Source organism: Balaenoptera physalus, assembly GCF_965194825.1.
Source record: "Balaenoptera physalus genome assembly, chromosome: 14".
Lineage (NCBI taxonomy): Eukaryota > Metazoa > Chordata > Mammalia > Artiodactyla > Balaenopteridae > Balaenoptera > Balaenoptera physalus.
This window is the reverse complement of record NC_138893.1, coordinates 28,761,139-28,784,022: the sequence shown is the minus strand read 5'-3', so window position 1 is coordinate 28,784,022 and position 22,884 is coordinate 28,761,139. Positions and strand designations below refer to the sequence as shown.

At 45.4% G+C, this 22,884-nt stretch overlaps 1 protein-coding gene across 1 annotated transcript in view; it reads right to left on the bottom strand.

Annotated features, from left to right (window-relative positions):
- ADAM12 (ADAM metallopeptidase domain 12) overlaps nucleotides 1-22,884 on the bottom strand; it is a 383,219-nt gene that overhangs the window by 23,379 nt on the left and 336,956 nt on the right. Inside the window, exons 15-21 of the mRNA XM_082423180.1 lie at nucleotides 18,073-18,181; nucleotides 17,769-17,967; nucleotides 15,102-15,179; nucleotides 12,832-12,940; nucleotides 9,252-9,387; nucleotides 8,537-8,645; nucleotides 6,526-6,705 (exon numbers count right to left, since the gene is read on the bottom strand). Of these exons, the coding sequence (XP_082279306.1) occupies nucleotides 6,526-6,705; nucleotides 8,537-8,645; nucleotides 9,252-9,387; nucleotides 12,832-12,940; nucleotides 15,102-15,179; nucleotides 17,769-17,967; nucleotides 18,073-18,181 (920 nt within the window). The remainder of the gene's footprint in view (nucleotides 1-6,525; nucleotides 6,706-8,536; nucleotides 8,646-9,251; nucleotides 9,388-12,831; nucleotides 12,941-15,101; nucleotides 15,180-17,768; nucleotides 17,968-18,072; nucleotides 18,182-22,884) is intronic.

Here is a 22,884-nt window from a genome sequence, read left to right as displayed (position 1 = left end):
ACTCCCAATAGAGTCATGGCACATTTCAGACTGACAGCAGAAAGCTGCGTTTCAATCTCCAACCTCTTAGCACAGCCTTCTCTAGACATAATTCTGTGAGCAGAGAAATCTATTTCGTAGATGTGACATTGAACGTGTTTTTATTTAAACTTTAAATGAATGAATGAAGCCTATTCATTATAATAAACTGCATAAAGGATTTCAGTTTGCCACATTCTAGAAATTTAACAAAACTCCCAGAGTTTGTCCCCGATCCTTTCCTTTTCTCATCTGGGAATATAGTTAGGCACACCGATGTTGGTGGGTGAGACTGTCACCTGAATGTCTTCACATTTTCTAGTCTTCTGAGTCACACTTATTTTTAAATTCATATTTAGTAACTTGCGACCCTCTCTTGTGTGATGGTGTCAGGGTCCCTGGGTGGTGCCTGTGTCGGGGGGCTGCGCCTGCCACCTCCCACCCGGGGCTCCTCCAGGCTGCTGGCTGGGTCCTCTCGCCGCAGCTCAGGCCTGACTCTGCAGGAGGCCGTCCTGCCCCTGCACACGTGCCCCTGCTGAGACCGCAGCCTCTCCTTCATCTGCCGACCAACTCAAGACCGGCACGAGGCCGTGATGGTTAGCCCCCGGCGCTGAGGTTTGGGGATGTACGGGCAGAAAAGGGAAACGTAAAACTTGGTGTCCGATGTTATTTCTCCCAGAGTCGCTGGCTCGGCCCAGTGCTCCTCGGGCCCCCTTCCCTCCCGGAAGTCAAGTCGGTTGACTTTACAAACGATGTCTGGGGTGAGGGAAAGTGATCCTTTCGCTCTATGAAGCACAGCTCTTGAGCTCACGTGCCCCCATCTCTCCCCCTACCTGGGCGTCAGAGCTCAAGCCTGCTGCCCGAAGACGCCCCTCCAGAATTCTGCTCAAGACACGTGTTCGGTGTGCATGTGTACTTCCTCCCCTTATTATACATTACTCTTTAAAAAACGATCCTACAGTAAAATTGACTTTTCTGGGGTACAAAGTTGGATGATTTTGAACACTTTTGTAATCAGAGAAAAAACACCTAAAATACCTTAAGATTAACCATCATCAGAAAGCCTCTCAAAACCCTCTGGGATCCTTCTGTAGCCACTCCTGGAACTTGCCCTGTTTTCCTTTCCTCCTCTTTCCCTTCCAGAGCCTGAGATAAACTCTCTATCCAGCAGCTGTCAGTGCAGAAGACCTCCCCTGGTGCTTCTGTTGTGGCTTATAAGATGGAAATGGAGGCTGGTCTGTCTGATCTCCTCATTTAAGGGCCCATTCCTGGTGGATTGCTAACCCAATATACAAGGTAGGGCAGGGCCAATGCAATGCCAAGCAGAGCAAAGATAGTCTGTCATGCTCCCTGCCTATGCACACAATTGTAGGTAACCACACACCCCTGTGACCTCTGATTTTTTTCATCATTTTTCTAGCCTTTTCTCAAGCCCACACTTTGCCTTTCATGCTCAGGCTGTGGTTCAGGAGAACTTGGCAGCAGTCAGCTAAAAGCTAGATGAATACACTGAATTATTTTCCTCTAAAAGAGCTGACAGGATGAAAAGGAAATGAAAGTTCGTTTCCTCCATCAAGGCTGAGGAGTTAGTTTGAGAAGCTTGAGTTCCAAGGCTCATTTCCCCGAGAAGGAAATGGTAGCCCAGAAAGGCCCATTTGTGGACAAGAGAAGGAGTTGATTCAACTGTCCGTGATTTTTAAAAATCACACAGAACATTTGATGGAAAGATCAAACATTTTCTATAAAGAACTAACTCACCCTTCAGATGTGAGGCCGACCACTATTGTGGTGTTTATGGTAGCACTTTCCTTCCAGAAAGTGTAGATGGTAAGTCTGGATGAACAAAGCAGGGCTGGCCATGTAGCCGTGTGTCTGTCATGTCATGTGGGACAGGGCACTAGTAATGCTAGAGTACAAAGTATCAGTGGATTCAATCCGTGTTGCCGAACCAGAGCCACCTCCGAATAGGCACCGCACTTGCATGGAATTAATGCCAGTTCCCTGTGTGATGGGAGGGAAAATGTGAGCTTAATCTGTATCATATGTCTCGGAAAAGCTCCAGACAGACAGACACCAGCCTGGAGTGAGAAGTGTGGATTTTTCAGTTACTAATGTTTAAAGGGTAACATTTCCTCAGTTTCATAAAACAGAATGAAGGCCTTTTTGGGGGCCTGTTTAAAGGAACTCTTGAAGGCGTCGCTTCTGTAGGCATTCACTGCTGGTAGGAAAAAAGACACCAGCAAGTAAGAATATCTTTCCTATTAGAGACAGTCCTAGTTTCACATGGTACACAGGCAAGCTGCTTAAACAGAGACAGGAAAAGCCTCAGTACCAGGGAATCCTTGGGGAAGCGGCTTATGGGCTCTGTGAATATCTGAAATTTGCATACAAAATATTGAGTAGTGGTGCATCTTCTGATGGTTCATAGCCTTCATCAGATTCTCGAATAAGTCCAGAAGAGTTTAGAAGGTGCCCACCCCTTCCACCAGTGTAAATCCAAGGCAGGTTCAAAATCAGTGTTGACAGAATGGTCAACAGACAACAAAATAAACAGAAGTTATAGGTGGATCTTAACTGACTGAAATGGGAGAGGACTTCGTAAGCACAAAAGGAATGGGCGAATTCACCAAAGATTAATAAATTAAATATTAAAAACTGGAATTCCTTTTATACCAAGAAATAGCATAAATAAATAAAACTGAAAGACAAATTAGGGAGACGTTTACAGTAAATTACTGGAAAAGGATAAATATTCTTAACCCATTAAGAAAATGAACTCTAAAAACAGGGAGGAGATATGTATATGTATAGCTGATTCACTTTGTTATAAAGCAGAAACGAACACACCATTGTAAAGCAATTATACTCCAATAAAGATGTTAAAAAAAACACAAACTAACAAATCAGGAAGAAAAACTCTCTCTCACAGAGGAAAAAAACAGGCAAAGGATGGGAACAGACAACTTACAGAACAAATACAGTTAATAGCAGCTGTATGCTGGAGCCGGCTGTAACCAGCTCATGTCAGCTGATTCTCTACTTCTTGTTCAGTGACATCATGTTAATAACTTGAAATTGATCATGGTGGAGTTTTTACAGCAGAGGAGTCACCTACAAATCAAGGCTTTTTTTTTTTTTGGACAGCCAATTTACCAGCACACCATTTGTTAATAGATATACAAAAAGCAGTTCAAGTGTCCTGGCAATCAAAGGAATGCAAAAAGAAATGAGGTCTGGACAAGATGGAATAAGCACATTTCACCCTATTCCTCTTGCAAATTATAACAAAAAAGCCTGGAGAAAATTCATAAAGCAGCTGACACTCTAAAAGTTGCAGGAAAGTAAATGGACTGGCTAGGGACCTCAGAACTCAAGGAATGAACCAGTAGTGAGTCCTTGTTGTTTGTTTTCCCCTTCTTTATATCTTGGCCTGGGCTCTGGAGAGCCCCCCATCTGGAAATGCCAATAGCACTAGACACACACACCCACCCACCCACACACACACACACAAAAGCCGGAGGAAAGCCTGCTATCTTTAGCTAAAAGAACAGGAGAAGGGTGACCCAGTAAGAGCAACATTTGACCATACCTGACCTTACTCTACCTCTGGGTGAGCACTAGGAAAAAGCCATGCCCTGCTGTCCCCACTGGGCACCACATCCTGGAGCTGGCAGAGCCCTGCTTTCCATCCCTCCTTGCAATAACAGACCTCATCTCTTCCCTGGAACAGAGACTGTGGATGGAATTTTTCAGTGGATTTCTCATCACCATAAAGGCCAGAAGGAAGCAGAACAACAGTTTTCAAATGTTGCAAGAATAAAACAGTTAACCCAGAATTCTATATCCATTGAAAATATTCTTCAGGAATAAAGGTGAAACAGACATTTCCAGATGAAGGAAAACTAAGAGAATTTGTCACCAGCAGACCTGCTTTCAAATGGCTAAATCAAATAGCTGAAGGAAGTTTTTCAGACAGAAAGGAAATGATAACAGAAAGAAACCTGGAACATCAGAAGTAAAGAAAGAATGGAAAGGGTGACTATATGAGTAGATACTGTAAACCATTCTTCTTAAGTTTAAAAAATTATGCTTGGGCTTCCCCGGCGGCGCAGTGGTTGAGAATCTGCCTGCCAATGCAGGGGACACGGGTTCGAGCCCTGGTCTGGGAAGATCCCACATGCCGCGGAGCAACTAGGCCCATGAGCCACAATTACTGAGCCTGCGCGTCTGGAGCCTGTGCTCCGCAACAAGAGAGGCCACGATAGTGAGAGGCCCGCGCACCGCGATGAAGAGTGGCCCCTGCTTGCCGCAACTAGAGAAAGCCCTCGCACAGAAACGAAGACCCAACACAGCCAAAAATAAATAAATAAATAAATTAATTAATTAATTAAAAAAAAAAGTTTAAAAATAAAAAGTTATCCTTGATGTTTGAAAGCAAAAATGACAACATCTGAAGTGGTTCTCACTACATAAACGTAACACTTAAGACATCCATATCTTAAAGGGAGAGGGATAAAGGGACCTAAGAGGAGGTAAAGTTTTTACTTGAAGTGATGAAATATTGATACTAGTAGACTGTGATAAATTATGTACCTATATTGTAATCTTTAGAGAAGCAGTTTTCAATCAGGGGTGATTTTTGTCTCTCAGGGAACATCTGGCAATGTTTAGAGACATGATTACACATGCTACTGCCATCTATAGTTGGTAGAAACCAAGATGCTGCTAAATATTCTATGATACACGGGTCAGTCCCATACAACAAAGAGTCATCCAGCCCCAAATGCCAACAATGTTGAAGTTGAGAAACCCTGCCCTAGGGCAGCCATACAAAAAAGTGCAGACAGACATATCTCATAAACACTATTGATGAATCAATATGGAATAGTGAAAAATGTTCAAGAAACCCACAGGAAGTCAGGAAAGAGGAGTATGATAAAAACATTAAAATGGTAGACTTCAATTCTAACATATCAATACTTACATTAAAAGTAAATGGTCTATACACATCAGTTGAAAGACAGTGACTGACAGAACAGATGAAGAAATACACAACCCAACTATATGTTGTCTCTGAGAAACTCATTTCAAGTAAAGTGACATAGGTAGGTTAAAAGTAAAAAGATGGAAAAACACATACCTTGCAAACCCTAATCAAAAGAAAACTGAGGTGAATGTATTAATGTGAGATAAAGTAGATTTTAGAACAAAGTCATCAAAGCTAAAGAAGGACATTACATAATGATAAAAGGGTCAATTCACCAAGAAGACACAATAATCCTAATTGTTTTGTACCACGAACAACAGAGCTTCAAAACTGATGGCCGAGAAGAGACACATTTATAGTTGGAAACTTCAACATCCCTTTCAGTAATTTATAGAACTACTACACAGAAAAAGATATTTTGTTTTATGTATCAAATGCGCAAAGCTTTAAAATGTTAATACTTAGTACTAGTATGCTCTGTACTAGTATGGGAATGTAAGTGCGTATCCATCCTGAAAAAATGTTTAATTTATACATTAAGATGCTTAAAATGGTTATACCATTTTTCAACCCAGTATTTTCACTCTTAGGAATCTCTCCAAGGGAATAATTAAAGTGGTCCAAAATTTATCTATCTAGACCTTCATAAGAGAGCTATTTATAATAGCAAAAATTGGAGACATCCAAACATGCCCACTAATTGGCAAGCACTTAAAAAAGTATTCTATATACACATACAGTGCTGTCGATAAAATAACATTTTAAACAATTTTTAATGCCATGGTAAATGGGAATGACTTTAAGGCAAAGAAGGAGTATATATATAAAGCAATGTACCTATAGAATAAATTATGTTAAATAGACATTTAATTATAAGTATACAAAAATTGATAGAAGAAAATATAACATTGATAGCAATGAAAAATGACCAGCGATTATATCTTTGTGCTTTTCATTTGGTTGCTTTTAGCTTTTTCCCTACCTCCAGTTTCCTGTTGTTCATGTTATAACAAACTGTTACTTCCAAAAACAGCATAAAAATGAGATCATATACACAAAGTATCTTATACACTCTTGCATCTGGTATGGAGAAACTAAATCGGTGGTAACATTTTTGTAAATAATTTTTAAAGGTGAAAAAGGTAAGAAAGTATGCCCATTATCATTCCTAAAGTGATCATCTCTGTTTAATTGCCCAGGCCTAATTATTCACAGTGCCACCTGTCATTCTCAAAAGTGTCATGGTCTAGATGACAAGTTGAATGGGCACCCTCACTATTCTGAATAGAAAAGATAAAAATATTCCTAATAATAACTAAAATATATTGCACCGTAACTAGACACCAAGTACTGTACTAAATGCTTTACCTGGATGATCTTGTTTATCCATCTCAGGAGCTGAATTATCTCCATTTTATACAGGTGCTGAGAACTTAAGCAACTCGCCTAAGTTCAGACTTTAGCAAGTAGCAGAGTCTGCATCTGAATGACCTCCATCAAATTAACAGCTGAGGGCGTACCTGGGCCTGTCTGAGTGCAGGGTTGGCCGGCAGGGGTCTGGCAGGGACGCAGGGCACACGAGGAGCCGGGTGCAGGGGCGGGAGTCCTCGCTGAGGAGAACTGGGCAGAGGGGCGTCAAGGGCTTTGAGGGGTCTGCTGATGTCCACGTGCTGACACTGCGGCAATCTCCTGGGATTGTCCTGCGGGGTCAGAGCAAAGAGCCATGATGTGGTCATTACTGTGTAATCCTTGGAGGGACAAGCAGTGCAAACTCATCTGCTCTAGCTGCAGGGGGAGGGCAGGTGGAGGAGGAAAAGAAATCAAGGAATTACAGCAGAGGGAATCTATTATTATTGATGTCAGCTTCAGAATTCTAACAAACAACCCTCCCCCACCCCCAAACCTGGAATAGTGGGATCGCTTTCTATCTAAATGTTTAAAAACTGGTTTAATTCGTTAACAAGTAGGTGCAAGGCAACCTCAGGAAGCACCAACACGTATGAAGACACAGACCAGATCTTAAGGAAATTCCAAAGGGCTTGTGAAAATGAGGCGTAGTTCAGTGTACACAAGGCTCGATGAGAACTGAGGAAAACTCCTGGGGAAGGAGCATCGGGGCGGAGGTGAGGGTCTGGGTCTGGAGGACCGTCTCCTGCCTGGTGGCCTTGTTTTTAGCGACAGATGAGAACGGATTCAGCGTGGGTCTCATGCCCCCTGCCCCTCCCTGCCTCCCTCTTGTCTTCCTTTCTTTCTATAAATAGCTTTATAGAGGTCTCATTGACTATTAATTGCATATATTTAAAATGTACAATTTGGTAAATTTTGACATAGATTCACACCCATGAAACCATCACAGTAAGTAAAGCGATGAACATATCCACCACCCCGTCATCCTTCCCTCCCACCGCCCCCCTTCTCCTTCTCCCAGCAACTATTGATCCAATTTCTGTCACTATAAATTGCTTTGCATTTTCCAGAATTTTATATAAATGAAATCATCATTTTTGGTCTGGCTTCTTTCACTCATCATAATGACTTTGAGATTTATCCAAGATGTAGTGTGTATCAATAGTTAATTTTTTCTAATTCTGAGAAGCATCCCACTGTGTAAATATACCAAAGTGCGTTTACCCTTTTACCCGTTGATTGATATTTGGGTAATTTCTGGTTTTTGGCTCTTCAAAATAAAACTGCATCTTTGGCTCTTGCAAATGAAGCTGTTTTACCTGTCTCCCACGGGTAGGGGTGAAAGGTGACAATGCTCATTAGGAACGGCTGTCTCCTCTTTGCAACCCAACCTTCTACACTTTTTGGATCAAGGGAGATAAAACAGTTTTTTATTGCTGTTGTGGTTGTTTTTTGCCTACTGAATACCTGATGATGATTTTAAAAATCATTTGTCATTTCCTGACACCAACACCTTTCCCTGCTACAATCTGGACTCTTGTTGAATGAGTTCAATATTCAAGAATTCTTACAGGTACATCAAAAACACTTGGTGGGGGAACCTAAATACCAGAGTGAACACTAGTCATAATTCACCAAGGTAGCAGGAAAGTGAAGGGACAGTAGGGAACCATGAGGTACTTTGGTTTGAGGAACCAGCTCTTTGAAGCCATAGGTTGGACAGAGCTTCTACAGCCCAGGGCTGGAGCAAAATGGGCCCGACCAAGGGTTCAGTGTAACTCTCCGAAATACCCTGGGAGTAGCAGCGGGCCATAGAAGCTCTCCCAAACCCACTCAGTGGCATTCTCAAATCACAGAAGGGGTCCAGCATCAGGACCCTGCCTGGTCAGCATAGCTAGTGGGCCTCCTAGGAATGTGGCCACCTGGGTGACCGGAGGGATGATGACCACGTAGCATGTCCTGCAGGGCACATGGCCTCAGTGGCACCTGGCACCGTGTTGCCCCTACGGTGCTGACCCAGCGTTTCACAGCAAGAGGCTGCGGGGTCTAGTCCTGCTCAAGCTCTTATTGAAAAACCCGCGTCTTCATGCGCTTGCTCGCTTCTTATGTTTGTTCAAAACTCACCTTAGGTGTGCTGGAAGGTGGCGGCTTCCTCATCGGCCCTTTGCTGAGGTGGGTGAGGTGAGCCTGGCTAGGCTGGGAGCCACTGGACGGCCGGGAAGGGCGCACACACCTGCAATGCAATCCCAGACACGCTTGCCGAGGGCGCTGTCCCCTCTGCTTGACTTGACTTTTTCTATTTTGTTCACAGTGACACTCAAAATGCAATGCACTTCTTTTAACTTAGTGTGGTAAACATGCACGAGAAAAGTTATCTAACACTCTTACAAGATTAAAACGTAAATATTGAGTTTTTTTCCCCCCAAGCCATTATGCTGTTAAATTAGTTCTTGCAATCCAACGACACACAGCTTGGGACACCTGGGAGACATTTTGCATAAAGCTGGCATTTTAGCAATGATGTCTCGGAATATATTTGGATCGAAAGCTACCCCATCTGATAAAAATGTTTTAATATCATTCCATCTTGTAAAAAGTACCAATGTAAGGGTGGGAAAAATACACCAGTGGAATTCATCAACACCCTGCTTATTTATGTAATAAATTGCAAATAGTTTGAAGGGAAAGTGAAGGGGGCAGCTGGTCTGGCAGAAATGTTAACACACCAAACCAACAGAAAATCTGACCTCTTCTTTGCTAAGGAAACACAGTGAGAAGCAGCCCATTGCACATTCTTTCAAATGCCATTTCTTGAAAAGATGACCCCAACCCAGGGTACCTTAGCTTTTCAATGGTGGTTTTTTTATCTGTAAACAGCAGTCGTATCAATGTCTTCCTTTTGAGATAAACCACAAATCCAGCAGCAAGAAGACACAGGATGGTCACCAGAATTCCTATCGTTAAACCTTGGTTATCTGAAACAAAGCACATTTGACTCAGAGAAGGAGGCATATAACTAAAATATGGGGAGTATCAAACTGTGACATTTACGGCAAAATGAACTTTGAAGGAAGGAACAGAAATGGAGTGAGTAAATCCCTGAATGGTGTACTGATAAATTAGTCTCACTTCAAAGGTCATGTCTGAGGTGCAATCTGCCCTGCCATTATTCATTTCTGACAAGTCTGGAACTTGCTAAATGGGAATACAGTCTGGCCAGTGGGACCATATCCCTGGTCACATGGGCCCCCCAGGCATGACAACAGCAGGGGAATGGTGGTGAAAGTAACAGGGAGCTGTCACTAGAATCCCATCAGATTTAAAGTGGTCCCCAAACTGAAATCTTCCCAGCCCCCATCACAAATATGCTCCTGCAGACTCTTTCCTTCTCTCATTCTTTGTTGTTGGTGTCTGTTTTTTGTTTTTTTGGTATTTTTTTTAGACCAAGACCTTACTTCTGGGTATCATCAAATTAGAAGGTGAAAAAGCAAACTCAGTTTAAATGCCCTTGGGTTCTGTTTCGTTATGTTAGGGACTTAAAAACGCAGCCTGTGAGGGGGGGCAAACCCCTTTCTCTGGGAGGATGCTGTTTATTTTATCTAAGGAAACATCCCCCCTTTCTGTGATATGATCCCATTCTGTTTAGTGCAGAGACACCAAGACTCCTCAAGGGTGTGGAAAGGAAGGGAAAATCAAACCATCCCGTTGGTTGCTAACTGCAGCCGCGGTCAAGGGCCGTCTGCGGAGGGCTCTAAATGCTGGGATTTGGAGGACCTGTGTTTGCAGTTTCACCAGGGCGGTGAACTCCTTGAGAGCACAGGTCTCAATTCATTTGCCTCTGTTCTCCCGCCGGCAGCCATCCGTCTGTGCGTCCCCTGGTAGGTGCCCTGCAGTCCTTTCGGGCTGCTGGTGATGGCTGTGGAGGTGGTTTCTGTCACCAGGGCTCTCCCACCCCACCTCCGACCGGGACATTCGGCTGGCTGGGAACCAGGGCAGTAGCAGCCCCCACCCCGGGGGGAGAAAGCCTTCATACCCTGTTTCTGGACTTCATCCCCAGCTGACAAGTCCTGAGAGGGATGTGTCTGAGTCTAAGGCAGACGATCAACACAGGACCGTCTTGATTCACTTGTGTTACTGGAAAAGCCTTGCTCTGGTTTGCTGGCCCAAAGGTCCCTCTTTCGAGGCTGTGAGCTGGCAGTCACAGGTGCCTCTGGTTAGGATTCTGTTGTCTCTTAACACAGCTCGTTAAAAAGCGAGCAGCAAGAGGCTTCAGCCGTACTTTCTAGTTCCGCACGTCCAACTTCCGGAGTCTTAAACGGAGGAGTTATCAGTCAAACACCGACTGGGCCCCCCCTGCCCCCAGGCTGCCTGTCTCCTCGAGCTGCTCAAGCCAGAGCCGCAGGCAGTGTCATCCCCGCATCCAGTGCAGGCGCCGTGTCCCACGGAGCCTGCCCCCCATGTCCCCACCGTCCCGTGGCCCACCTTCCTGAGTCTCACATCACCCCGCCCATCACAGCTTCTCGTCCGTGCTGTGCCCCCTGAGTGTCTCCCAGGGCCCGGAGGAGCGGCTGGCGCCTGGCAGATGCCGGAGAAATACTTGCATCATGAACCTCTGAGCCCCAGTCGGGCGGGCAGGCGGGCGGGCTGGGGGCAGTGAGGCCCAGGGCGCGGCTGTGCCCCGTGCAGCCATCAGCCGGCTTCTCGTGGCCCCTTTTTTGTAGGTGTTTTGGGGGGAGGTGTGTAAACTTACTTTCTTTTATGATACGACGGCAATGGTGGATGAGTCCGGCTCTTCAGTTGTTTCCATTTTTAAAATATTCTTACTTGGTACAACGAAGAATTGGCAACTCTGTGGGTTCCCCCAAAGTTTAGGAAACCCCCAAACCTGAGTCCCCCTGGTGTCCACACCGAAAAGGGACCCAGAGCATGTGGCCTGTCTCCCGCCATCCTGTCCAATTCCTTGAATGCCATCTGGCTCACTTGAATGCGGAGGACGGAACAGGTGGCAGGGTCCCCGATGCATTAAAAACTAAAATGCTGCTATTTTCTAACAATAAACTCTTAATGGCCAATTAGAAAACTGACTAAGTTGCAGCAAGAGGCCAGCCATCAAGGCGGGGACGCTGGGCCAGGCCTGGCTTATTACCCCCTGGGATGGATGTGTGCTAAGAGGAAAGACCTTGGCGCCCTTTTTTCACTTGCTGCAGGGCTGGAGCCCGGGGCGGTCTCGGGAGCAGCGTCGAGACACGACCATCTTTAAGCAGAAGGATGACCGGGAGCTCACCTCCCGTCCTCACAGCACTGTTTCTCCAGATGTGGCTGCCCAGAAGGTCTCTCCCTCCTGGCCCTGTGCCCCCTGCCCGGTCCTGTAGAGCAGTGTTGTGTCTGTTGTCATGGAAACAGTGGCCAAGCCACAGATTCAACCCTGCCAGTCACAGCGGGACTCGGGACGTAGGACGTCCTCCACAGTGGCGTTAGCCACCGTCCGAGCATCCAGGGACTCAGGTGGGCGCCGCACAAGTGGCAGCACAAGCGTGCTCGGGACATTCCTGCCTGCCCCCCCCCCCCCACCGCCCCCGGCTCGCGGTGGGCTCTCTGCACCACTGGCCTCGCTTCTTTCGCTTTAAAGTGGGCATCACTCAGGCCTGCCCTTTAACTGGCTGACAAGAGCTCAGAGAAGACAGTCCTGCACTAGGAGACCACCTCTCCACGTCTTTGAGGAGGAAAGGACCGACAGTCCCAGCACAGCCACCCTTAGGGGCTTCTTCACGGGTAGACTGTGCCTCAGTCTTAGCTGTGTGACTCTGTGAAAGTTACTTAACTTCCCTGAGCCTCGGGTCCCTTGTAAGGAAAGAAGAATACTGCCAACTTTTGTAAGGATTCGATGAGCTAATGCATATAAAACGTGAAGCACGGCAGGTAACAGCCGCTCAGCAAAGAGAAACTGCTGCTATCTCTGCTGCTACTGCCGGGACCGGTCCCTTTATGAAAAGGAGGGTGTCTTTCTAGCAAGAGCTTGAAAAGGCATTTGACTGCACACCTCTTAGCCCTGGTACACAGAGGCTGGCCTTGACAAAATCCTTTGATCCGACAATGAAGTTCATACCCAACTTGGCAGTCTGCGGTAGAATGACCTTAGCTAAGAAAATGTCACAGGCTAAGACCCAGCAAACTCGGCCTCTGAGTAAAGCAGAGCGAGGAGTCTCTGCAAAGATCAGGCAAGGACTAGGGAGGGTCTGGAAACGGAGAGGCCGCGGGCTGTGTGAGGTCTGCGTGGGGCCCTCACTGGGTTTCCGGCTGTGCACCCGCCCAACGGCTGGTGAGCCCTCAGCCTTGCTTGGAAGGATCTCCCAAGGGCCTGGCTTCCCGCTGCCCTCAGGAGCTCAGCCCACTCCCTGGGACGTGCCGTCACCACTAACCTGCTTGCCGGGTGGGGCCGCTGTCCTTGCTTCCTCCAAAGCCAAACTTGTCACAGAAGGGAGGAGCCCAGTGGGCCTCGCAGTGACAGTTCTTCCTGTTGTTACACACCTTCCGGGCAGCAGAGGAGAAAGACACCAAGAGGGAAGCAGGGTTAGGATGCACCTCCCCCTGGGGCAGTGCTAAGTCTCTGAGCCCTAATTGAGCCCGAGAGCAAAGCAAAGGCCCTGTGGTCAGAGCCCCCATCACACCGATACAGTCAGACTCCGTACATGTGGCTGTGAGGATAAACCCTAAACCCAGCACCACACAGGTGAGCCCAGAGCCCGAGGCTGCGGATTAACATAATGTGCTGTTGTTACATCAGCAGCTATTGAGAGAAGGATCGAGACTATTAGGGCTCACCCACTCCTTTCAACCCCTTTTTCTTCTCAATCTGCATGTCCTTCTTTTTAAATCCAGGAAACCCTCCTGATCTGGCCGAGATGAGAAGCCCTCTCAGTGGTAAGGAGGGGCCCTGCTTCAGGGACATGGAATCCATGCCCTTGGGCATCATGGGCCCGCCAACCCTGGGCACCTTCAGACGGGAGGCTCGGGGAGGCTGTCACATATGGAATTTGCCGAACTACTACCGGAACGAGTGGAGTACGAGCGTGAAAACGAGAGAGAATTATTTCTATGACAACGAGGCTGAACGCTTTGGGAATGCTGGAAAAATGAAAGTCACTGAAAAGAACTTTTGACAAATTTGGAATGGGCGGAACAGCTGAAAAATGGTCAGGAAAAGCCGCAAAAGACAGGAAGGTTGCTCGTTGAGTGTCTAAGTTTCCCTTCCGCTTAGAGAAACAAACGGTACATCATAGATGGTGCACGTTGGATGATTTGTATACTGGAGTCAGGGCCCAGCTACGGATGCTGGATAAAGCCAAACACACACTTTTATATTTTAAGACACGATAAATGTTCCGGGCATTTCTCTCATTTGTGATGTTTCCCTGCTTTCACAGACTCTTTTTTTTCTGAATCAACCACCCGCCCCAGATGCTTCCAACAAGAAGCCCAACAGTCAGGAAAGCCTGCGATAAGTGAGAAAGTGTGTTTCCATGAAGCTGACGCTAAGCCGAATTAACTACCGTGTAGTATAGCCCATGTTGCCTCGAGTCTGTGTGTCTTGCCTGTCTCCTCAGAGATGGTGCTGCTGAGGTACGGCTCCCTGGGATTCAGGCAACTGCCCTGCCTGCGCTGGTCTCCTGATGCACATCACAGTCATGTGCCCTTCTGGCAGCTTGTGGCAGAGAGATTACAGCCCTCACACCCCACTTGGAGGCGCTGCTGGTGAGCCCGGCCTCGCGAGGGAAGGATCGGGGTCCTTACTTGTTCCCAAGTCATGGCCTCTCCAGTGTGTGGATGGGACCCCAGGATGTTGGAGAGGGAGGGGTCCAGGGTCCCTGACACAGCCTTGCTACTAACTGGTCATGTACTGTACTGGTCAGCTACACTCACCATCAACAAACCCATCTGAGGTGACACTGCAATCCTTTATGGTTACAGCACAAGAGTAATTTTATGCATACCTCCATAATTCTATGTTACAATCATTGGTGAGTGTCTATTTTAAAAGTAGAATTTGGAGCACAATATCTGTAGAAAAGGTTTCAGAAAAACAAATGAACCCCTGGCATAGCTAGGCAAGATTAATATGATTCCACTGGAAACAATTAAGCCCATCAGAAAAAATAAATTAGGTTTTAAACAATTAGAATCCTCTTCCCCCCACCCAAAAAATTCTCTGAACTAAAATAACAGCCTTCTTTAGTTGACACCCATTGTATGTGATTTCAAGAACATGTGGTCAGTATGTTCTGTCTTCTTTGTTTTAATTCCTTTTGGAAATATTTCAGTTCAGACACATATTCTGAATCTTGGCTGTAGGAGGGACAGCTCTGTTTGAAACGCTAATGAAAAACTCTTCATGAAGGAAGGTTCATGTTAAAATTACTTTGAAGATGACAAAGTCCTTTTTAAAAAAAAATCCAGAATGTTAATTTAAAAGATAATTATCACTCAATCTGATTTTCTTTGTTAAATAAAAATCCCATTTCTTATGCTATGTAAAGGTCAAAGAAAATGAATGTCTTCAGAAGAAAATATTGAGGAGACACTGACTGCTATATTTTTACAAAGTTATGGATGCCAAAAATCCTTTACAAAGGAATGATTTAGTGCTGAACTTGCTGTGGGCTGGCTATACAAAGGCAGTTCACCTACTTACCCCTCTGCCGTGGCATTGCACCGCACATTCGTGAACACCAAAGACACTTACGTTCTGACACCGACGATTGAGGCAAATCTGGAGAGGAGGGAAACACAGCAAATATCTCAGTCTGTCTACAACCACACGCACATGCATCTATCTGTGTATTTAAGAACAGAGGAATGGATAAAGAAGATGTGGTACATATATACAGTGGAATGTTACTCAGCCATAAAAAAGAACGAAATAATGCCATTTGCAGCAACATGATGAACCTAGAGACTGTCGTACTGAATGAAGTAAGTCAGACAGAGAAAGATAAATATCATATGATATTGTTTATATGTGGAATCTAAAAAAAGGGTACAAATGAACTTACCTACAAAACAAATAGAGTCACAGATGTAGAAAACAAACTTATGGTTACTAGGGGGTAAAGGGGAGAGAGATAAATTGGGAGATTGGGACTGACATATACACACTACTATATATAAAATAGGTAACAATAAGGACCTACTGTATAGCACAGGGAACTCTACTCAATACTCTATAATGACCTATATGGGAAAAGAATCTAAAAAAGAGTGGATATATGTATAACTGATTCACTTTGCTGTACACCTGAAACTAACAGAACATTGTAAATCAACTATACTCCAATAAAAATTAAAAAAAAAAAAGAAGAGAAAGCAAAGGAAAGCTTGGGGAAGACCATCTTTCATTTAATATGAATAATGCACTTTGCCTTGGACCCGGATATGGAACCTGATGCCTGCCTCCAAACTCAGCCCGTTTCAAGACTCACATCAATGTGGACACTATGGAAGTCGTCTATCTTCATGGCATTTTATATGGTTTTGGTCAATCCTGAAATTATGGTAACTGATTTTCTCATGATTTTTGTTTAGAGCTTGCAATGAAATCTGCATATTGCAGCATTTCCCCCCTCCATTAAAAGATGTAGGAGAGAACAAAAGAGACTAGCCCTTCACCTGGGCCTATGCAGACTCAAAGACTCCAAGAATCCGAGAATCTGGTAAGGGAGATATTAAAATACGGGAAATTTTCCAAAATACCGACTGACAAGTACTATCGTCGATGACATAAACCATCAACAGAAATGCTCAGCGAGTAAAACAGACGCTTCCCTTGTATTTCTCAAGCCTCTGCAGAGGCAGCAATTTGCTAAATGGTACTGGGCTGGTTGAAAGAGTTTAGTCTTATTTCAAAGGTGCATAATATAGTCCAGACTCAAGGGATCAGGTTCTTTATCTCCCATAAGATGTTACAAATTAGTGGAGTCAAAGGGAGAAAAGTCTCATTTTTAGATTACAGAAGCATTTTAAATCAAATAGGACCTTCCTATGAGACATTCACCATCTGACCCCAGCAGTTTATCTAAGGCAAGATTAACGCCCTTTGAAAAAAGTGCTGGTCCAAGCAGCTCTCAGAGCTGGTGGGAATCTTGGCCAAGGGGACTGTCACATTCCGGCTGAGAAAGGAAATTGTCTGGGGTTGCAATGAACACAGCAGGACCCCAGGCAGAATCACAGCATACAGGTGCTGCCCTCCCCCAACCCACGGGCTAGGCTAAGGAAGGCTTTCAAAGAACTAGTGTTCTGCAGGAAGGAGATCAAAGCACATTGAATCCTGCGCATGAAGGGAAAAGCTCACTGATAAATTGAGTCCTTGGAATTTCAGTGTTCAGATGCACCTGGCCTTAGCTGTTCAGACCACAGTTTAAATGGTGTCAGTCTAATGTCAAGGCTTGAATATAAGCGAATGGGTGTGGTTCAGGAGACACCCAGAATGTATTAACACGTTTCACTTATCATCCTGTTTCCTTAAGGATAAAAGCATTTGTGGTGTATGGGGGAAGGGGGAGGGGGCGGAGTGGAGGGAACTCCTGTCCTGGGGGCTCTGCTACAGGAGATGACTCAGCACCTTTCCTTTCTGCTCTGTGACCTCCATGTTAGGAATGATTTCATAATCATTGTGAAAAGGAGGGGCCTAATGAAAGCATCTTCTTTCCTAAAGTGTTTTATTAACTTGCTGTCATTCAGTCCGATGAGAAAGTTTGGTGGGAAAAAACAATGTGGCAGAATATAAAAATCTCAAAAATTTTTTTTGGTCGTTTTGGACTTTATTTCTAACTGCCCGCCCCCCAACCCCCAGTATCTCAGTCTACCTTTCCCCCTGATCTCCAAAAGAACACCCTTTGGCTTTAAGCTTATCCTATCTCTTCGCCTCTCCTGTCCCTGTATGGGGGTCTCTGAAACTACATCTGACTTCCCATTCTGTCCAGGTGAGAACAAGTCCCCACCGTGCCAAAAACCCAAACCACGTTTCCAAAAACAATATAATATGCTGCTGTGTTTCCTTCCAGAGTAATTTCCTGGCTGGAAACTCTCATAACATCCAGAGTGTAGACATGACTTATTAACACTAAAGAGCTGAGAAAACAAGCTTGATTTTCCCAAATCCGCATCTCAATGGTCAGACCAGAATCTAGGATTTATTGACTTTTTCTTCTAGGTGCAAAGAACGGAATTTCAGAGGCAACATTCTGAGAAGCGGATTTAGGAAAACAAACCAACCCTGTAACTCAGTTCTCCAACAGGACGTTTCTCAGTGGGCCCCCTTCCAGACTTACATTTGTGATGCAAGGGAACATATGGGTCTTACTTTTCCATCTGCACACTTTGTGCCGGCAAGCACAAGCCCTGGGTCCGGCATGTCATCGCCCAAGTACACGTGGGTCCCACGGCACAGAATCCGACCTCCTTCCTGCAGGGGGATATTCGTTTCTATGGAAACGGCATTTGTACCGATGACTGGTCGGCTGGCACCTCCTTGACACTGGATTTTTCCACATTTAGCATCTCTGGAAAGGCAAGAACAGACAGCGCTCAGAGAGGGAAAGTCTGGAAGCAGCCCTAAGTGATCTGGGAAGTTCAAAGCCACGGCGCGGTCAGGAGGCAGACCCCACCTCATCTCGCACTTGGCGAAGGAGCTCTTGGAGTCTTTGCCGCAGTTGCCATAAGGGTCACCTGCAGAGTTGACTCTCTCGAAGCAGATCCCGGGGGCAGGTTTAGCACCTGAAACAGAAGCAAAGCAGCACTTTCACCTCCTGCAAGTGTTTTGAACATTTTTCTTGGAACAGCACGAGGCTTTCAGGTTAAGGGAAGATGTGTTCAGCGTCCCGAGAAATCACACCTGGCATCTTGGCTGACGCCTGATACAAGCCCGCCTCAGCTACACAGCAAAGCATGCATTTCATCACTCCCTCTTCTGGAGGGCTGCTTACTGGGCCCATGGCACGTGCGGCCTCTCCAGAGATGAGGCCTGGCTCTGGGGCCACACCTGACCCAACCCCAAAGTGGGTGGCTGGCCGGCTGCGGGGGAAGGGGAGGCTTGCTCTCCTGAACAACTCCCACACAATTCCGGTGAGAAAATGCAAGTTAAAGCAGGCTCCAAGGAATAATGATGACTGACGTGAGGAAGCAACGAGAGAGAGAGAGCGAGCGACGCAGAGGTCTTACACCACGTTTCCAGCCCCACAAAGCTCCCTACCGGAGCAAGCACTGGCTTCCACGAATGCCTGTGTTTGCAAGGCAGAGACTGCTCGCAGAGGCCATGGAGGCATAAAATCTGATGGTCTTTTTACACAGCAGGACAGTGCCCGGTACAGAGGGGCGTGGAGCCAGAGAGCTCAGGAAATGACCATTTTTAGCACATCTTCCGGTCAAGGAAAGAGAGAACATGTACCTGGGGTTTGCGCTGCCAAAGTTTGGAGGGCTCTCGAATCCTATCATAGTGGTATCTGTTGAAGACTATGTGAGAAATTCAGGAAAATGGTTCCCACTCTTCAGATAAGCTGTGCCCTGTGTGGTGCCCTGGGACTGCCTTCCTGCCCACACTGGTGTCCTGTCTGGGCAACTTCCTCTCACATCAGCCAGGGTGCCAACTTCCCCAAGCCCAGCTCTGCCCCCTGCCCTTCTCTGCATCCTGCTCTGGGGAGGCTCCGTGCACCTTCCAAGGTGACAATGTCATGATGGGCAATGCTCGCCTCCTCCCAGGGACCAGATGGTGTTCTTACTACTAAAAAGTCCATCTTTCTACAACCTGATTCCTCATCAGACACGTTCAGCATCTCATTAAACAAACAAAGAAGCAGACAAATCAAACCAAACAAAACCCCTGCAGCAGTCAAGACCAGCAACAGGTTCAGCCATTGACCTCTGCACTAAGTTGCCCCCGTCCTGGACCTCTTATTTTCCCATTCTCTGTTTTTTTAAGAACCATTTAAGAGAGTCTCCCAAACTCCTCCCATAGGGCATTTCCCTGAACTGGACACAAGTCTCTGTCCTAACCAGATTAACAAATGGGCAAAAGAACTGTTAAGACATTTCTCCAAAGAGGACATTCAAATGGACGACATCACTACACATTAGGGAAATACAAATCAAAACAACAATGAGCTATCACCTCATGCCAATTATGGTGGCTGTTATCAAAAAAAAAAAAAAAAGATAACAAGTGTTAGTGAGGATGTGGAGAAAAGGAAACCCTTATACATTGTTGGTGAGAATATATACAGCCACTGCAAAAGACAGTATGGAGGTTCCTCAAAAAATTAACAATAGAACTATCATATGATTACCAGTTCAACTTCTGGGTAAATATCCAAAGGAATTTAAATCAGGATCTCAAAGAGATACCTGAACTCTCATGTTCATTGCAACATTATTCACAAGAGCCAAGACACAGAGGAGACCTAAGTGTCCACTGACAGATGAATGAATAAAGAAAATGGTAGTATATACGTACAAGTGAATATTATTCAGCCTTTAAAAAGAAGGGAATCCTGCCATTTGTGATAGCATGGATGAACCTGGAGGACGTGATTCTGAGTGAAATAAGTCAGATACAGAAAGACAAACACTGCATGATCGTGGAATCTAAAAAAGTTGAACCCATAGAAGAAGCAGAGAGTAGAATGGTCATTGCCAGGGACTGGGGGCAATGGGGAGGTATTAGTCAAAGGGTACGAAGTTTCAGTTGTGCAAAATGAATAAATTGTAGCGATCTACTGTACAGCATGGTGCTTATAGTTACTAACACTGTATATTTAAACATTTGCTAAGAGGGTGAATCTTATGTTTAGTGTTCTCATCACACACACAGAAATCACAGTAAATAAAGAGGGTGGGAGGAATATTTAGGAGGTGGCGGATATGATTACAGCATGGGCTGTGGGGATGGTTTCACAGGTGTACACTTACCTCCAAGCTCATCAAGGTGTACACACTAAATACGTACAGCTTTTTGTATGTCAATCGTAACTCCATAAAATGGTTAAAAAAAGTCTTTGTTTTCCACAGCACATTCCCTTCATTCACAGCTTATTTTGACGCTGACCCTTTTATTCTGTTGTGATGCTGTCACGGGGAATCTTATTTTTAGGCCTAAGTACCCACTCACCGAACAGTGAGTCTTTTGGTTTTACTTTTTTCTATTTGCTCAGTGGGTGTATATTCATGATCTCCACAACCTAATCACCCATCCTGTCGCTTGCCAAAGTGAGCTTTTAAAAGCTCTTTTACCTGAAAAAAAAAAAGTGGAGGCAGGAAGTCACACCCTAGGAATAATAATTAAACACGTGATAAATGTTCTTGTCTTTTCTCAAACCCAAGTTTGTCAGTTGACCTCAATGAGCCTCTAAACCAGCATTGACACAGGTTCACGAGGTCCAAAGTGCTTCCTCAGCTGGACTGTGAGGTTTAAAAGACACGACTGAGAGATGAAGAGGTCAGTGCTACTCAGCCATAAAAAAGACTGAAATAATGCCATTTGCAGCAACATGGATGGACCTAGAGATTATCGTACTGAGTGAAGCAAGTCAGACAGAGAAAGACAAATACCATATGATATCACTTATATGTGGAATCTAAAATGTGACACCAACGAATCTATCTACGAAACAGGAACAGACTCACAGACATAGAGAACAGACTTGTGGTTGCCAGTAGGGAGGGGGCGTGGGGGAGGGATGAATTGAGAGTTTGGAGTTAGCACCTACAAACTATTATATAGAGAATGAATAAACAACAAGGTCCTACTGTAGAGCACAGGGAACTATATTCAATACCCTGTAATAAACCATAATGGAAAAGAACACGAAAAGAATATCTATATATGTATAACTGATTCATTTTGCTGTACAGTAGAAATTAACAACATTGTAAATCAACCATACTTCAATAAAATACATTTTAAAAAAAGAGGTCAGTAGTAAACCATTCTTTCCGACGCCGAATCTTTTGGGAAAACTGTTTTATATTTGCGCATGTATGGGATCTAAGAAAAACAAAAACAAATGTTTATCAAGTCTCAATTCCTTTTGAAAGGCCTCCTCCTGTTTGATTTCTACACTCGGTGGCCGTGCTGCAGTACTGGAAGAGCCGGGGCTTGGGACTCAGAATAATGGGCTGATCTGGTGTCAACCCTACACACTAGGAGACCCTGGTCAAGTTATGGGAACTTTTTGAGACTCTCTTCCCTCATTTCTATGATGGGGACAAGGACAGCACCTGACCTGAGGTGCTGTGAGGTTCAGTGAGTCCCCCAGGCTCTCAGTAAACCTGAGTTACACTGAGGATGGCCATTGATCATGGGGAAGGGGACAGCTTGGCCCCTGAACATTAAGGATGTGAGGGGAGGAGAGCTCCTTGGAGCTGACCTTGTTTGCAACACTTGCCGTGTTTTAACACTGTAATAGTTCAGGATGGTGTCGGTAAGGGCTTCACACCTGTTTCCTTCACAGAGGGGCGTCCCCAGTTACTAGCACATCACGGGAAGCCAATGAAGGCTGCTGAGTGACTGGGTGAGGAACTCCTGGACCCACCTTGGGAAACGAGAGGGAAGAAAGAGAATCTCCTCGTCGGAAACCCTGGGAGGTTCTGTACATACTTTGTATATTAAACAAAAAGTATAGTCATAGCTCAAGGACCTCAGCTTCCCTGCATCCACCTCCTCCTTACTTGTTTCAGTGAGTGAGGTCCTGCTTCCCTGAGTCCTGTGCTCATTCTGGGCGCCCCCCCAGCCAGGCTGGACTGGTCCTCCAGAACCTCACCACACCGCGCAGATGCCGAGCACCATTTTGAATGAGGCAGCGGGAGACCTCAAGGAAAGACACTTGAGTTTGACTCTTCTTTATTCCACTGAACTCTGGGAACAAAGAGCGTCTTCCCTGTAATTCCCTTCCTTGCCCTTAAACCAACAGACACGCTTTAGATGAATGGGAACGTTTGGCTCACTAACATGCCATTTGTTGGGCATCCGCACTATTAGTCACTGTGCTGGGCACAGCATGCAGTAGAAGTCAGTCCATAAAGAAACAAAGCTGAGTGGGGTCTGACCAGTAAAATTTACTCCACTCTGGTATTAATTTGCCCAGTGGCTTGAACAATGCAGAGTTCTAAAGGTTAACTTTCTGTCTCTTGCAAGAAAGCAGTAACTGTCTATTTCCAAGAGTTTTGTTCATTTCAGCTCTTATCCCAAACTCAAGGGAGCAGGAGATGCCACATCACACTCTACTGTTGATGTATCGGCAGGACATGTCATCGGTGGGGCACAGCAATGACACTGCTGGCTACAACGTGGCAAAGGAAACTCACAGCTGGATGAGTAGCGGGTCATGATTTCATCAGCTGCATATGCTTAGGGATAGGCTAGATAGATCTGTCTCTGTGAAATCAAAGACCAGAATGCATACCTGATCCCTTGCCACGTAATTCCT